Raw genomic sequence first — 16,173 nt, forward strand, 5'->3', positions numbered from 1 at the left:
CAGAGCTCCCACTAGTCCCTGTGCCACTTGTGACATGCAGTGGGAATGCAGCTGTGCCTAAGATCTGCTTTGACACCAGGATTTCAAATTTCAAGTAAGTCCTCCAGCTCCTCTGGTGAGAAACTTGTGAGTGATTCTAACACCCTGGCCCTGACCCTGTTACAGCAGGTTCCTTTGGGGGGAGTAGAGGGCCATGGAGCTGGGAACAGGGCCACTTCAGTGTGGGAATGTCACCTGCCCATGACCCTCGAATGGCATGTTCCCTGAGAGTCTGAAGGTCCCTGACCTCACAGGAACCCTCCTATACCAGTGCCCAGAGGTCCTTGTCCCCAGGAAGTCCCCATCTCCACTGGAGGTCTGCAGCTAGGAGCAGTACCCTGAGATGGGGCTAAGGGTCCCCATGGGTCTGGGGCAGGTCACCAGGCTATGGGTTCTCATGGGTCACCAGGCACCTCAAAGACCTTGACCCTGTGAGGAGGGGCAAGTGATGCAGAAGGTGTTTGTGTGGTGATGGCAGGATGAGGCCACAGATCCTGTGGTGTCCCAGCATGGGGGTCCACTGGCTGCCTCCTGCCTGCGCATGCAACACTGGTCAGTTTCTGGTCATATCAGAGAATATTAAAGAACAAGTGAATTGCATATGTCACAGTGGTTTTTATGCAATTTTAGATCTTGTGGATCTGATATAGCTCACCTGCGTGTGTATATTTATGTGCAAGTGCTTTCCTCGTTCAGAGTTGAGTCAACTATAAGTCCCTGAGTATTTTGGCAGGGATGGTGTGTGGGTAACCTGGTCCTCCAGGTCAAACACTATTCAAAAAATGCAGAGTCCAATCTTGTGCTAAGCTTCTGCAGCCCCAAAACCCCTACAAGAACATAACAACATGGTGTAAAGGGCCAAAATCTGCAGATGCCTTTCTAACAGTGATTCTTCACCACTCTTCAAATCTTCCAGACCAGGAGACTGTGGAAAAGAGGAGACGTTGCTCAAGCAGGGTGTTTCCACATATATAGAAGGTACACACTTGCAATACTGTGTCAAGAAAAGCATCCTTGGACTTAAGAGGATCTTCAGCATATGCTTTGGTCTCTTGGTTAGAGATGTAATAGATGAGTAGATGGCAAAACAATACCATCAACACCTGCTCAGTTGAATCTGATCCAGATGAGTAAATTATAGGTAAACAAACACCTGCTTAGCCTGTGTTTAATAATAGCATCGAATCCAGGTCATCTGTAGTTAGAGGGGTTTCTTGCAATCTCAGCACTCTGCTCTTAAGCTGCTATTTTATTGGAGGAAGAGAGCAATTCTTGCCAAAATTACAGCTAAATCACTAGAGACAATAACATAAACCCTGAATTTGATGGGGTTTGGTTTTCTTGTCATAGCTAAAGGAACTCTTAAGGAGAAGATAGTAGGCTAAAACAAGAGTAATGAGAGAAATTATTTATTTATAACACATTAGGAACACTTTTAACAGTACATCATTAACAGGGTGACTAAATAATAAAGTGATCATAAAAGGGTGACTTAAAAAGCTGGTTAAAGACAAGGCAGAGATTATAGGCTCGTCATGGAAACTGGTAGGCTTTTTCCTCCCATAAGCAAAGCTACACAGATAAAGACTGTCTCATACTATTTCTGCAAACGTAAAAGATTGATTTGCTTAATCTGTACATTTTCTTTTTATTGTATAAATTTACCAATACTTATATTAACATTTTCATATAGTTTTTGATGTTAAATTTAAATGCAGTATTATGTCTCATTAATTTAAGGTGCAATTTATCAAAATCTACAGTAAATGTTTTCTTCTTAATCAGTTCTCTTTGGCACACTTGTGGTCTGTCTAAATACAAAAGTGTAGGATTGAATCGAGTATATAACACTGCAGGTATTTGAAGGGTTTTTTGTTAGCAAATAAATGCTTATTTATGCTTACCACAAGCTTATTCACAAAGAAATAACTATATATGAATTTCAGTTTAAGTTATATATAAAATGGCTAAACTTCTTCAATGTGCAAGGCAGAAAAAAAATTGTTACATCAACTCCTCCCAAGAGAGAGTGATTTTTGCACCATGGAAATCTTGTGTAAATGTTATAGAAAATGGAGATTTTTAATGAGGAAGTTCTCGGTGCTTCTTATCTTACAGCAAGCCACCTGAGGAGATGATTTTCTAGGTCCAGAAATGGTTCATAAGATACAGTTTAGCTGACAGGTTGGCACTATAGTGGTGTTGCAGCTATAAACTTGCATGTTCAACTGACAAACTAAACCAAAGAGCCAAAAAACCCCAACCAGTCTGTGTAAAGAGTTTAGTGAAAGTGGCTTCTTTCTATGAGAAAAGTCTCATTCCTATGTTCTTGATATATGTATATATATCTATCTATCTGCTTTTATTGCAAGGAAGAAACATTTAGAATTTGCACTCTGCACTTTTGTTCTCATGATCTCTTCTTACTTTTGGGCTGACTAATATTTTATTTATGTTAAAATCATAAATGGACAATAGAAAATGAGATTCTGTTTCTGATGGAAATGTATGAGGAAGCCATCAAAGTTGACCTAAATAGGTAAAGTATAACTTTACAAAAGCTCTTCAAGTGCCAGAAGAGCAAGCTCAGAGCAACTTATTTCACATCTGGCATTCACATGAAAGGTATGAGGAAACTTAGCTACATAAATACTGGACCTCTTTCAGTGACTAATTATTTCACAATTGAATAAAAACTAAACCCTATTCACAGTAAAATGTACTTATTTCAAGGCCCTTCTGGTCTGTTTTTTTCCTGAATCATGCAAGTAGTATCCCCTCAGCTGCAGAAATTAGCATTTTGGCAAATGATCAAGTTACAGTGCAACCTGTTTAGAAGGCAAGGATGTAAAAAGGGATTTCATACAGGTACTTTGTGATGTGGTAATGTGTAAAATGCTGTGCTACTCCTGAGTAAAACACATTTGGCTGTCCCAGCTAATGACCCATTTATGAGCATGCTGATTCCAGAGAGGCATTTCACAGCTTCAGGAATAGTATATATTCTTAAAAAAAAAAAAGTATTTTACAACTGTCTTTTTCTTCAGCCTATCAGTAAGGACTAAAAATGATGAGTTCAAACTGTTGAGGGAGATGATGAGCAGGGGAAGAACCAGTAAGGAGAATCAGGGTCTGTGTGGTAAATCAGATGTGAGATGTAATTAATTCTCAATTTCCTTTTAGCTTTTTGAGATATTGCATATGGCCATGCTTAGTGCTCCTGTTTTATCTGAAAGCTATTGGCTTTAGAACTGGGATGTCTGTGTAAAGGATATGGTATCAGATTTATCTACAGCAAAGCCTCCATTGATATAAGATTCCTTGGCCTGTGTTTCATCATTATCAAGTATTTCTGTTTCCAAGGCAAAAGGATTGACTATGTTGACTTCAGAGGTGACATCCATCTGCTCCAGCTCCTTTTTTGAGAGCTTCTCCACTACTCCTGTACCAAAGGCATCTCCCAAGACATTCACCGTTGTTCTGAATCGATCCCTACGGAACAAAAAAGTTGTCAGACACACCATCCAGTTGTTAAGAAAATCCTTTTAGTAAAAGTAAGGTACTCTAGCTCATGCAACACTGTTTTCTTCCCAGTGCAGATTTGGGTAATTATTCAATTAAAAGAAAACAGTCTTTTAAAACAAGAATCAGAATTTTACCCACAGGTATTTGAAGAAGCCTGGGGTAATTTTCATGAGAAATTATTTTGTACAGGACATGCAAAACCGCAAGTCATGTCACTTGTCTGTTAGAGCCAAGTGGTGTGGTATAGCCTTACAAAATGTTGGAAGGATCACCTCTCAGGCCCTTGAAGTATGCTACAAAGCTGGTTCCCTCTTGTAATGATAGATTGTGGGGTGCAGCAGCAGAGTCTGCATTGTGCCTTTTGTCATTCTAACAGTCATGTCCTCAGCCAGAAGAGCACCTAGCCCAGTATGTCCAGTATTCTGGCCCAAAAGCTGACAAAGGGAAAGGCCTGTCCTCTGCTGGCTTCTCCTTATTTAAGGGCTGAAGGACAAACCTATACTAAAAAATTCACTTAAAGGAATATGATACTCCTGCACTATTGATTTTTCTCCAGACAGAAATGTGACATGCAGGCCTTAAAAACCTGCTGCTACTTGGCAGAGGAACAACAAACCCTTGCAACATAACAAAATTTGAAAATCGATGTGGAAGTATGGTATGGAGCATGGAAGGCCATGCTTCCCTGATTTTCTTTTCAGCTGCAGAGCACTACAAAGGTTCTGTGGCAGAACAAGTTTCTCTTTCTGTGCAGAGACCTTGAGGTGGATATATTTACAATATTTCCCAATACTTCTACAAAACTGCTGAATTCTAGTGCTAAAAAAGTTTTCTATGTGCAACAAAAATATATGGTAGGGAAAGGAAGAGAGAGCTGTAAAGATTCTAGTAGAATCAGTGTGACAAGTGAGGAAATCAACACCACTGGAAACTCATCGGTTATAATAGCACTATTCTATTTGATTTAATTTACACAGCAAAACATATCCTAGTCTGAAAACTGCCTTAATTAGAACCAGAAACATCTTGAATTATTTGTATGTTTCATGGTGGAACAAGAACCTTCCATGTACTAATACTGTGTCTAAAACCCACAAAAGCTACAGACTTCTAAAGTGGAGTAAAAATCAGATCCATAAAGTCATGATTGCTCTGAGAAATAGGGTATTCTCTTTCTCTCTCACTCCCATAAGGTAAGTAAAGGGCATCAAATGAAATTATTAGGGTGTAGATGAAAACAAACAAAATTCAATTATATCTCTGCATCATTAGAATGTGGAATTCATCTCCCAAGGACTTGTGGAAACATGGGTCCCAAAGCAATGAGGCATTCGTAGAAGAAGACAAAAATCACTTCTAACTCAGGAGCTCTCTGTTCTGCAATTTGCAGGAGGCTGGACAAATACTTTGGATAAAGGAACCATTATACATTTGGGTGGTCTTAGACTCTTCAGATACCTGCTCTGAGCCAGCGGTTTGTACTGATCTGCACTATCCTTAAAAACATTAAATGCCCACTAGGAATAGAAGAGAGCTAAAGAAAACAAAATTACTGTGGAGCACAGCAAACAAAACTATTAGACCCTGTTGCAGACAGCTGACTGGGAAAATTACTTGTGGACAGAACTGGTTCCTTTGGAGAAATTATGCTTATACATAAATGGAATTGATTCTTGGATCCATACAATAGCCCTGATTTTCTGGAGACTGGCATTTCTCTCTATTTGCAAAATTGAGTTATATAGTAAATAAATTAAATATATCTGTGAAATACATAGGTTGCCACCAGAAATCCTTCAATAAAATGACTGGAAAGGCCAGAGGAGGAACAGCAAGGCATTTATCTTGAATGTAAATAAACCTGAAGAAGACATGCAAATACTATGAAATTATTAAGATCACTGGATTGATACCAGTGAAATGTCATTCATGCAAACTGCAGGTGAAAAAGACCTTGGCCTGATCACCAAAGCTCACACAGTTTAGGAGGCAAAAAACCTGAAGTTATACTTGTTAACTTCTGAATCCTCTATATCATGGAACAAAACAGAGTATTGATAGCCTTCTGACCTCCAGAATACTCTGTGATTCTTTGGGCCTTTGCAAAATTGGCAGAGATACACACTGGTGTAACTTGAACAGAAAAGATTTCTGATGCAAAGGCTTCTCTCCAGAAAGAGCAGATGAATGTGACTGAGAGGTTTTGAAGTGTTCTGATATGGTTTAGATTAGGCATAAGAATCACTTTCCAAATTTAGATGTGTGCTTGTTGATTGAGGGCTGGGCCCTGAGTGCTGTCAGTGAAGAACAGTCCTAGCAAAGTAGTGCTGGCAGCACAGATCTGTGTACACCCTGCTATATGTGTGCACAGGGAATCCAGGGTCAGTTTTGCTTTGTTCATGTTGTGCTCCACTGCCAGTTTATGGATATCATGTGCTTTGCAGCTTGTGGCTACATTTCAGTTTTATGAATGATGTATGTGTTTAGCATAATGTGGTGGCGTCTCTGACACTCTAGAGATATTTCTTGGTACTATCAAATTTGCCTATCTTGAGGATGATGCTCATGATTTATTAGTGATGTGACCACTACTTTAAGGCAGACAGCATCTCTGAATGGGAGGTTATTCACTGCCATCCCATGCAGGACTTATCTCACAATCAAAGCCATTACTGCATTTAACTCTGAACAAGCCTGGCCATAAGAATAATCTCTGTCCATTTTCTGCAACTAAATGATGTTATTGCTTTCTTTCTCAGACTCACACATTTCTAGGCAACTTATGCAAACATTAAAAAAAAAAAGATAGGGAAAAAGAAAAAAAGATTAAATATGAGGTGCCTTAAACTTACAGAAGCCAGTCAACTGCAATGATCAGAGTAACATCCTCGGCAGGCAGGCCAATGGCACTCAGCACAATCACCATGGTAACAAGTCCGGCTTGGGGCACGCCTGCAGCCCCGATGCTGGCTGCTGTAGCTGTGACGCTAAATCCCAAATAAAACCCAGAAAAGGCATTCAGAAGACATGTTACTCTGTTTTCTGACACAAATAGTTTAATTTCACTGCAAGAAAGAAGCCTAAATGTTTCAGATTTCATCCTGAATAGTATTTACTCAAAGTCTGGTATCAAGTTTATAGGACAAGCTATGTTCTGATGTACTCTTATGGTTACACTACAGAATAACAGGCAACACATGTCTAGCAAGCAAACTGGATGGATCAAAGGTAGAGGCTGAGTTAGGTTTGCAGGAAAGAATAATAGCAATTTTCATAACAGTGTTGTATATCCTGATCCATCCTACCTCCCCATCAGGTTGCACTGGCTACTCCTTGGATCAAGAAATGAGAATATTTGTTATTTCTTATGCTGTGAATGATAGGTTAAACTTTCCCATGGGGTATCCGAATGTACCATTCACAAAAAAACTCACTTCCCACAAAATGTATGTGATGGCTTTAGTCTTACCTAATGGTAACTACTTGGCCAATATCCAGCTTTAAGTCATTCAGCTGTGCAATAAATATGGCTGCTACTGCTTCATAAAGAGCAGTGCCATCCATGTTGATGGTAGCTCCAACCGGAAGAACGAACCTTGTGATTCTTTTGTCAATCAAGTTTTTTTCTTCTGCACAGCGGAAGGTGACAGGCAAAGTTGCTGAACTGGCACATAATGAAACACATAAAATTAGTGAAAGCAACAACACACCATTTCTATTATGTTTCCTTTTGCTCAGAGCATGATCTGCTCTATGACTCAAAAGGAGATCTAAGGCAGGAAGGGAGGCTGCACCATGAAAAAGCAAAGCAACTTCTCTTATACCTTCTAAATATTGGAAGAAATAGCTAAGTGTTAGTTCTCAAAATTACATGGTAAATTGCCATGGTATATGTAGTCACAAAAAATGTTCAACCACTTAAATGCTTTCAAGTCTGCGGCTAATGAACTGAATGGCAAAGAACTGCCTCCTCCAGGGAAAGGCAGACTCTCATTTGGTGTAAGGCTAACACACTCTGTAGTGTCCTTTGGTTATGACAGAAATAACATTGAAAACAGTATTTCAGCCTCCAGCGGAGGGACTGAGAACTGTCCAGCTGATACCAGGGCTTTTAAAAAAGGAGCAATAAAAGCAGAGCACAGACCATGCAATACTGTTAGGAACACTACAGAAAAGATACTGTTTTTGTTTACCTGGAAGAGGTCATAAGGGCTGTAAGAAGTGCCTGAGCCATCCCCATGGCAAACCAAAAAGGATTCTTCCTTACTATTATAAAGTAGATAAGCGGCAGAACTATACCGGCATGGATTGCAAGTCTGCAAAATAAAATCAACTAGTTAAACAAATAGATCCATCTCATTGTCTTTCTTTACTAAGATGTTGATAATAGGTACCCAGCTCTGTCCTCAAATATAATAATGAAACACTAAAGGTGTTTCACCTAGGTGAAAAATTTAGAGAGAATGTAATAAAAAGCAGACTAATGCTGTTCTACACTTCCTTTTGGAAAGGAGACACCATATATGAATTGTCTCTCCTAAGCTGAGCAAGAATTGACTTGAAAAATTTTTAAACTGATAAAAATTAGAAGACTAAACTAATACGTAATATTTAAAGTGATGTGCAGAGGGTGATTTGAAATAACACTTAAACATTTCTCTTTTCTCCCAAATCCTTACAATGCAAACCAGAGTCAGAAAGCCAAGTCAAATTATTATTCTCAGTTTGTCTGCCCTTATTACAGAACATGTTTTAGAAATAAAGGTAAATATGCTTTCCAGTCAGGGTCAGCTGAAATGCACATTTTCTGCAGAATCTTCAAATATGGACCTTTAGAAAAATCAACATCTGCTGTGGGCAAAACTGGCTAAGCTCAGGTCTACAATTAAAATGTGGTGAGGTATTTGAGACTGTTTAAATGAGGTGTATATAGTCTAAGCATTTTTAATGTTGTAAGATGCTGAAATACTATGTTTTGAAAGTATTAATTTTTAAAATTAGGTGGGTTGACTCATAGAAGATCAACTCACTCTCTTGACTTTAGCAGCTCAGATGTATTTGCCTGGGCATTTGTATAGGTCTCAGGGATGAAATCATCCTTCAACCTATGCATTGATTTTGAACACTGTGCAGTAATCCTGAATGCACAGGAATGCAGAGCTTGTGGACATTAAGATAAAAGGTAAACTGACTGCTGTAAGTGCGTTTGAAATGATATGTATTTGAAGAGTCTGTGAATACTCCCTGTGTTCAAAGGCTGCAATTATAGCACATTCACTTTTCATGAAAAGAAATTATCACATAGCCTGGAAACATAAACCCAAAAACTGCTGTCACCTATGACCTTGGAATATTTACTCTGTTCTTACCAAATGTTCCTGTGCACATTCCTGAGTTGTAATAATGCTTTATGGTTTCAGAGCAGTTGATAAAGATAGCAATAAATAATGGTACCATTTGTTCTGCCAAAACCAGACAATTAAGAGACCAGTAGTCACAGTACAGAAATCCACAATGGCATGAAAAATCATCCACAAAACCTACATATATGTTTCCTTGAAAAATTATCTTTTTAAAAGGAACAGGCATTGAAGTTTTCATTCTGTATGGGAACATATCACAGAATTGTAGAATCATATGATATATTTAGTGGAATGTAAATAATAACATGCAACATGTCTTGATAAAATTTTATAAATAACTCTAGAAAGAAATCTAGCAAATTATACATGCACCAACACAAGGCATTATTGTATAAATTGCTAGGTTTGTGACATGCCTGAGAACAAACTGAATATAGGAAAAAAATAAAGTGGGATGGGTGCCATTTGCTGTCTTAACAAAATGTTAATGAGAGTAAGCATTTCGAGTATGTCTAAGTCTAAAAGCATACTGACTTAGTTATTTGAAAAATTTAGATTTGCATCTTTTTAGTAGTAGCATGAACATGACATTATTCAAAATATTTTTGTTTATCTGCTTTGCTACTACTGGTTTTCCTGAAACAAATTTTAAGTAATATTTATTTTTGTTCATAAGATGCAATTATCAGAAAGCAGCAGAATTTTTATACCAAAATCATAATCAGCAATTGAAAACAGAAATTCTAATAGCATTCATTTTTAAGTTAGGAAGAGTCATGTCCCTCAGAATCCCAAGCTACCATTCCATTCCATGTAGGAATATCTCTTACAGGGATGTAGCTTCCTTGCTGCATTAGGAAGAGAAAAAGGCACAGGCAAGGAGAGACAAGGAATTGCCGCAGCTTTTTTCTTTTCCTTTCTTTTTTTCTTTTTTTTTCCTTCCCCCCCCCCCCCGACCCCCTTCAGCTTGAGTTCCCTCTGGCACTTAAATTATGTCTCCACTTTGACTTTCCTCTGCTGTAACTTCTAATATGTCCTCATCCTGACTCTGTAACCATCAATCATGAGAGACTTGAGATACTTAGTGGGAAATTGCACCAAAGACACTGGGGGAAGTCTGTTCTCTCATGGTGGCCTGAACGAGACAGAGAGACTGAGATGAGCTGCAGACAATGGTGGATGAGTCCTGGTAGGGCTGAGGCTATGAAAGATCATGAATAATTAAGCTAGGAAGAAGGTGAGCTGGTTAGGGAGGTTAAAGGAAAGAAAGCAGAGGATAGGACAAATATCTTTAAAAGGAATACAAGAAACATTTAAGATAACCTGTTATTTTCAGGTTCAAGCTTAAAGAGAGGATGAAAAGCAGTTACAGAAGACACCAGTGAACAGAATACACTGCAGACAGGGTCAAATACATAAGAATGAAAACCAAACTGATGGTGGGAACTGCAGTTTTTAAGAGACCCAAACAAAGAGCAACATTTCTCCTTTTTCCTGAGAGGTAAGAATAAGAGGTATTCTTTCAGGCTGAAAAATGTAGAACAAGCCCCCTTTCCTTGTAGCCTATAGCTTTGTGTGTATGTGTTCATATCTGCTCTTGTGATCTGATTATTACATGCTCTCCCTGATGGTCAGTTTTGCAGAGAATAGGCAAAACAACGCCTTGAGCAGCACTCATGGAAGGCTGCTCTGCAGGAGGCAGAAATGCTGCAGAGGTCTTCTACCAGAGCACCCATCAGGGAACATGGTCATATTTGGAGGAACAGAGAATTTTTCTCTCCAAGGATGCAAATTAGTGCTCACTAATGTTTTTGATGGCACCTGGGGATCTACTTTAAATTGTTGTGCCTGTCAAACAAATGATTACCAGCTAAACAGGAGGCTATGCAGTGGCAGGTTACTTTGCAATAAAAGTGCTTTGGAGAAGGCACTGTGCCTTCACACACACCTTAAGGAAGACTTGCCTTGTCACAGTAAAATCGTAACCTATAACCAGTAATCGATAGGTAAATAGTCATAAAACTTGCTATCACATCTAAAACTAAAACTTACTATCTGATGTAAAACTGAAGTCAAAAGGGGCAGTAGTAATCCATTCAACATTCCTTTTCTGAATTAACTGGAGTTAATGACATAGAAAACCAGCAGAAGTAATACACTGTCATTCTGTCAATGATTTCTATCTACCTTGTGGTTGGGGTGTCATTTATAATTTCTATAGAAAATATTAGAGTCTTGATTTACCATCTGTTGGTAAATATCAGCTTTTGAAACCTTTAAAAATCTGACCTATTTTCCAAGTGCAAAGAAATACTCACAAAAACTGTATAATGCATTAGATGAAAATAACTTGTACTCATCTCTGTAACATTTTGAAGAAGTAATGAATCAGTGCTATTTCTGGAACAGTAATTCTTATTTAGAAATAAATTTTATCTCTGATTTTCAAACAGCTAGTCCAAACATACTGGCTTATGAATAAAACAAAACAACAACCTTAAAATAAATATGCTTATCTAGCACAGATTAATGCAAAAACCCCAGAGATCCTTCTTGACTATTTATAAAGTAGTTTGCATTTAAGACTAATATATTACCATTCTCTTTGGCTGTCAGAAAGTGTGTGAAAGACATTTGAAGAACAGCATGCAAATGCATAACGTGTGGGGAAAGAAACTCTCGAACAATTTTGGACTGAGTCTCTAGACAAAACATATATAAGTCCTTGGTATACTGAAGGAATTATAGGAGTGGATGCTAAGGTAATGGACCAAGACTGCCTAGAAGGCTATGCTTCACTGAATTGGAAACAGAAATTTAAGCACATTTATCTGACAAAAGAGTCCTTTGTAGGATAGTTTTCAGAGATAGATAATAACCTGGTATTATAACCTATCATTGGAGCAGTTAAGTTATTCTAAAATTCCACTGCTGAAAGGCTCCACATTGTGCAGGTGTGACCTCCTGCACCCAGACTGTTCTACATAGACAACTGCTAAAAAAAAAGAATAGAAAAAAAGTTCTGATGCTTGGCTATGTTATTCAGATTACAACTTCTCTTTTTGCAGCCTCACCATCTACTCTAACCTTGGAGGAGGAATTAGCAAACTGCAATCCCCAGGGCTTCTCTTGATGTCAGCTGTCTGCTCAGTACTGCGGAGGGAAGGGATCAGTCTCTTTAGCATCCTTTATTGTGCACTGCTCTTACTATGCATCTGTATTTAGCAGGGAGTTTGGTCTGTGCTGCAACACCTTGGGCCCAAAAATTCCCAAAAAGTTCCATAGAGGTTCGCAACATAATCCACGCATTTGTATAAGTTCGATAGGCTGGCAAGCCCCAATAAGAAATAATTCATAACCTCAGCTTTAATACAACAATATTTTCTTCAGCACAAGCTGTGAAGATGAAACAGTGAATACAATAAAGGAATTTACTTTTGGGTTTTAGGTTTTTTTTAGAAGGCAAGGCAGCGACTTTTTAAAACAGAACATGCATCCAGCAAAATGTGCATTCAAACCATCCTCACATATCCTCACATAATTTTCACTGATGAGAATTTTTGTCTCTGACCTAGAAGATTGGATGTGGTGGATAATGGAGTGGTAGTCAACTGAGCTCCAAAACTGCATACATATTTAAGAAATTACATACCCAATTATTACTGTAGCCATATAAAGACCCAATTTACGAAAGATTTCCCAGTCCTCAACTGCTATTATCTTCCCAGCAATTAAAAACACGATACCAATTGGCATATACCTAGAAAGGAAAAATAAAGCTATCAAAAATGCATTCTCAGAAATACTGTATGCTCACCATGAAATAACTTCTCTCCCAGAGTAATTTTTTTAAACAGATAAAAAATATGTTTTGATATCCTATTTCACAACAACAGATTTTTTTTTTTAAATTATGTTATACATTGGACTTAATTCATTTGCAGCAAGGCTACAACAGAGGTGATGAAAAAAACCTGGAAAATAAAAGTAAATGTGACTCTACACATAGTCTAGCTAGTATTGTATAACTTGGTGTCACAGAATACACAGAAGTCAGGAAGGGGTATGGGCATATAGCCTGTTACAGCAAATGTTTGTGTACAACCACAAGCTCCCTGGGGGTGGAAGTTTGCAGGGTTGAGACCAGTGTCTGTCTAGTCTGCAATCACACACAGATGGGAAAGGTCTCCTGTAGTTACAGGAGCTGCACAGCAGCACTGGGGGTTATATCTGTGTCACCTGTGTCACAGAATAAACCTGCACGAGGCCATGCCTCATGGATCTGAACAGCTGTATAGGGTATTGCCTATAGAAAATTCAAGGGAAATATCAGGAATTATGTTAGCACCAGCTCCACTGCATATTTTTATTTTGGTTCCAGAGAGCAGGCTGTCACAGAGACAAGTTATTATAGAATGTATGTGTGCTATCTCATAAACAAAATTGTATCTTACACCTGTAAAAAGCAGGTATACCTAGTTCCTCTAAGCACTGAACTTGATGAAAACAGTACTAATTCCTCATACTTTCAGCAGAAAACTCTGTCTTGTTTCAAACAACAGCTCCCATATCTGTAGAAACTCAGGGAGTCTGTAGCCACAGCTTCTGGCACGTGCAAGAAAATGGATAATCAATTTATAAGTAAATACCTGTATGGCATGTGCTAAGTCTGGAGTCTCATTGTTGGTAATTTTCTGCAGAGTGAGGCAACCTGTCTCACAGGGCTTTAACTTAGCCTGGGACTAAACTAGCTGCTTAGCATAGGACTAGTTGCAGAAATTAATTTACCTTTCTTTAAGGAAGCAAGAATTGTGCAAACCCTCGACAGGTTTGCTGTTTTACATACATCTCAGTATGCTGGGATGTAAGAAAAACCCATGGAAGAGTCAGATCTGACATGGTACTGGTATGAAATGTGCACATGAGCAGAGTATTGTAATAAGTGGCACAAGGCATTCCGCATGTAGGATCAAACTCTGGAAGGAGTTGTGTGTATTTATAGTCCTGATCCTGTAATTGTGATTTGCACATACAAAATTCTATTAATAGCTGTGAAGTCCAACCAAACACTATCACACAAGTTTCTATATATTAAATTTGTTTTTCTTGTTTGAGAACATTATGAGAATGCTGTCTCAAAACCTATTAGAAGGAGGTAAATGATACTAAGTTGTATTTTGCCTACCATTTTGAATTTTTCTCTGTGCTGTGGCTTGCATATTAATTCAGATTTCTAAAGGAAGTTAGATTCAATACATACATCCTGTGAACACGTCTTTCAGAGAATAATGTTCAAGACTCAGAAAGGCATATGAATGGTAGCGCTTATCCTCAAAAGAGGCCTCAAATGACTAGTGCACTAGTTTTTTGTAAACATCTAGCAAGAATGTCTAAAAAACTCAAGTTTCTTGGGAACAAAGAGGACTGCTCCTTTAGTATATATTAAGAAGCCCTGTTTCCAGTTCCCTCAAAAGGATCAAATTCTGTAGAAAGAAAAATTTTTACCAATCTTTCTTTGAAAGCTGCTTTCTGTAAAGCACTATGCAAAAGCAGACATGAGGTTGAGTCTGCTCTTACCTCTTCAGTGACAAACTCCATTTAAAGAAGTTATTGGAAAATGCTAGTATATCCTTGAACTTACCACATAATTATCTGAACTATTCTCATTGTAGCTTCGTTCAGCGCATTGAAGAAATCCATCAGCACTTGTCCTTTCTCTCCCATTTTCCCAATAACCACTCCAAAAACAAGGCAAAAGACAATCAACCCCAGCACATTGATGCCGCTGGAATACATCCCCACAATTTTATATTCTTGGGTTTTGTTCTATAAATTGGAATCAAGAGAAAAAAATACTATCTGAAAATAGTGAATTTACTTTAAAGAGTTCTAAAACAAAAACACATTTAGATTTTTTTGAAAGACATGAAGCTCTTTCCCAGCCACTCTACTGGCTTTCTGAAATAGCCAAGTGCGCAAGTTCAGGAATACACTACACTGAACTTGTGTATTTTAAAGCCGTGTATGGATCTGACCAAACCTCAGCAGGGAGTAAAGCACCCCTTAATTTGTTTTGTCCTTTCTATAGACTTCTGACATGAGTATGGCAAGGTCTAAGTATCCAGAGTCATGCTTTCAAGATCTACTCCTCTACACTCAAGATTTACTCCCCACTGGAAAGCAAAACACAGATGTAGAATTCTTGTGTTAGTTTCTGAGCAACTCAAGGGTTTGTGTCTGGATCTAAGATAAATTCACCACTGCCTAACAACTGGGACATCAGTGTAATTGCATAATTTATAGGAGAATTGTGTGCACATTACATAAAAATACTACTAAAGAGGTATTCATAAATTCTTCTGTGCAGCCTGAACATATCAACAAAAGGGTGCAATTCTTCACTACATTCTGGTTCAGGATTTAATTAATGTCTCTTCATATAGCCTATCTTCCCATGCTATTATTACTTTGAGATGAAATTTGGAAGAAGTGTAATAAAATGTATATTGATTTGGTATTGTTTATAGTTCTGCATTCACATTCTATTGAATTCCTTTCTCCCTCTCCTCCAGAGTAAGTCTAGACTTTATACACCATTAACACCCAAAAGCTTTCTACACTTCTAATGAAAGGCTTCTTAAATCTCTTCACTTTTTTTTTTTTGTACATTCTTTTTCAGAGTAAAAACTATTAATTAACAAATGCTTTATATTGTTTTGTTTTCCATTAAAAATATTTATTATTATTTTCAACTAATTTTTTTTTTAGTGCTTACAATTACAGTTATTGTTACTCAAATATCTCAAGGTGATGTACATCTAGTCTTTCCGCAGTGAGTGTTAAATTTCTCAGAAAATTTACAAACCATAAGCAGATAAAAGTAATCAATCTTCATCTGTTTTCTTTGGACTGGTCCATTACCCATGGGATCCTGAGATGTTCTTAATCCTACTGGAAGGACCTCTAGGCATTTACTAATTAACTTCTGTGCTCTTGCTAAAATCCATCTATGTGCTATTTCCAATCATTTCTTCATCACTAACCACATGAAATAAACAAAATTTAGTCTATGTTCTTTCTTCTTACTTCATATATTATGAAGGAATGAAAGGATAAAAGATCGTACCTCTGAAGCCTTTGCTGTTGTAGCCATTGTAGTGGGTTCCTCTCGAAATAGGGAGCTCTTTTTATCCACAGCAGTTGTAGTTTTAACTTTTTCACGTTTAGTTTTATACTGGAAAAGTTT

The 16,173-nt window shown here is 37.9% G+C and overlaps 1 protein-coding gene across 2 annotated transcripts in view; it reads right to left on the reverse strand.

Moving 5' to 3' along the window:
- Positions 1-1,464: 1,464 nt before the first annotated feature.
- The window catches only part of SLC1A1 (solute carrier family 1 member 1), a 50,296-nt gene continuing 35,587 nt past the window's right edge, over positions 1,465-16,173 (reverse strand). For both annotated transcript variants that reach the window (XM_058824510.1, XM_058824509.1), the window contains exons 6-12: positions 16,054-16,161; positions 14,569-14,753; positions 12,580-12,687; positions 7,758-7,880; positions 7,034-7,228; positions 6,417-6,551; positions 1,465-3,531 (exon numbers count right to left, since the gene is read on the reverse strand). In XM_058824510.1, the coding sequence (XP_058680493.1) occupies positions 3,285-3,531; positions 6,417-6,551; positions 7,034-7,228; positions 7,758-7,880; positions 12,580-12,687; positions 14,569-14,753; positions 16,054-16,161 (1,101 nt within the window). In that variant the 3' untranslated portion in view covers positions 1,465-3,284. The remainder of the gene's footprint in view (positions 3,532-6,416; positions 6,552-7,033; positions 7,229-7,757; positions 7,881-12,579; positions 12,688-14,568; positions 14,754-16,053; positions 16,162-16,173) is intronic.

The sequence above is a fragment of the Ammospiza caudacuta genome, chromosome Z (assembly GCF_027887145.1).
Source record: "Ammospiza caudacuta isolate bAmmCau1 chromosome Z, bAmmCau1.pri, whole genome shotgun sequence".
In the NCBI taxonomy this organism is placed as follows: Eukaryota; Metazoa; Chordata; class Aves; order Passeriformes; family Passerellidae; genus Ammospiza; species Ammospiza caudacuta.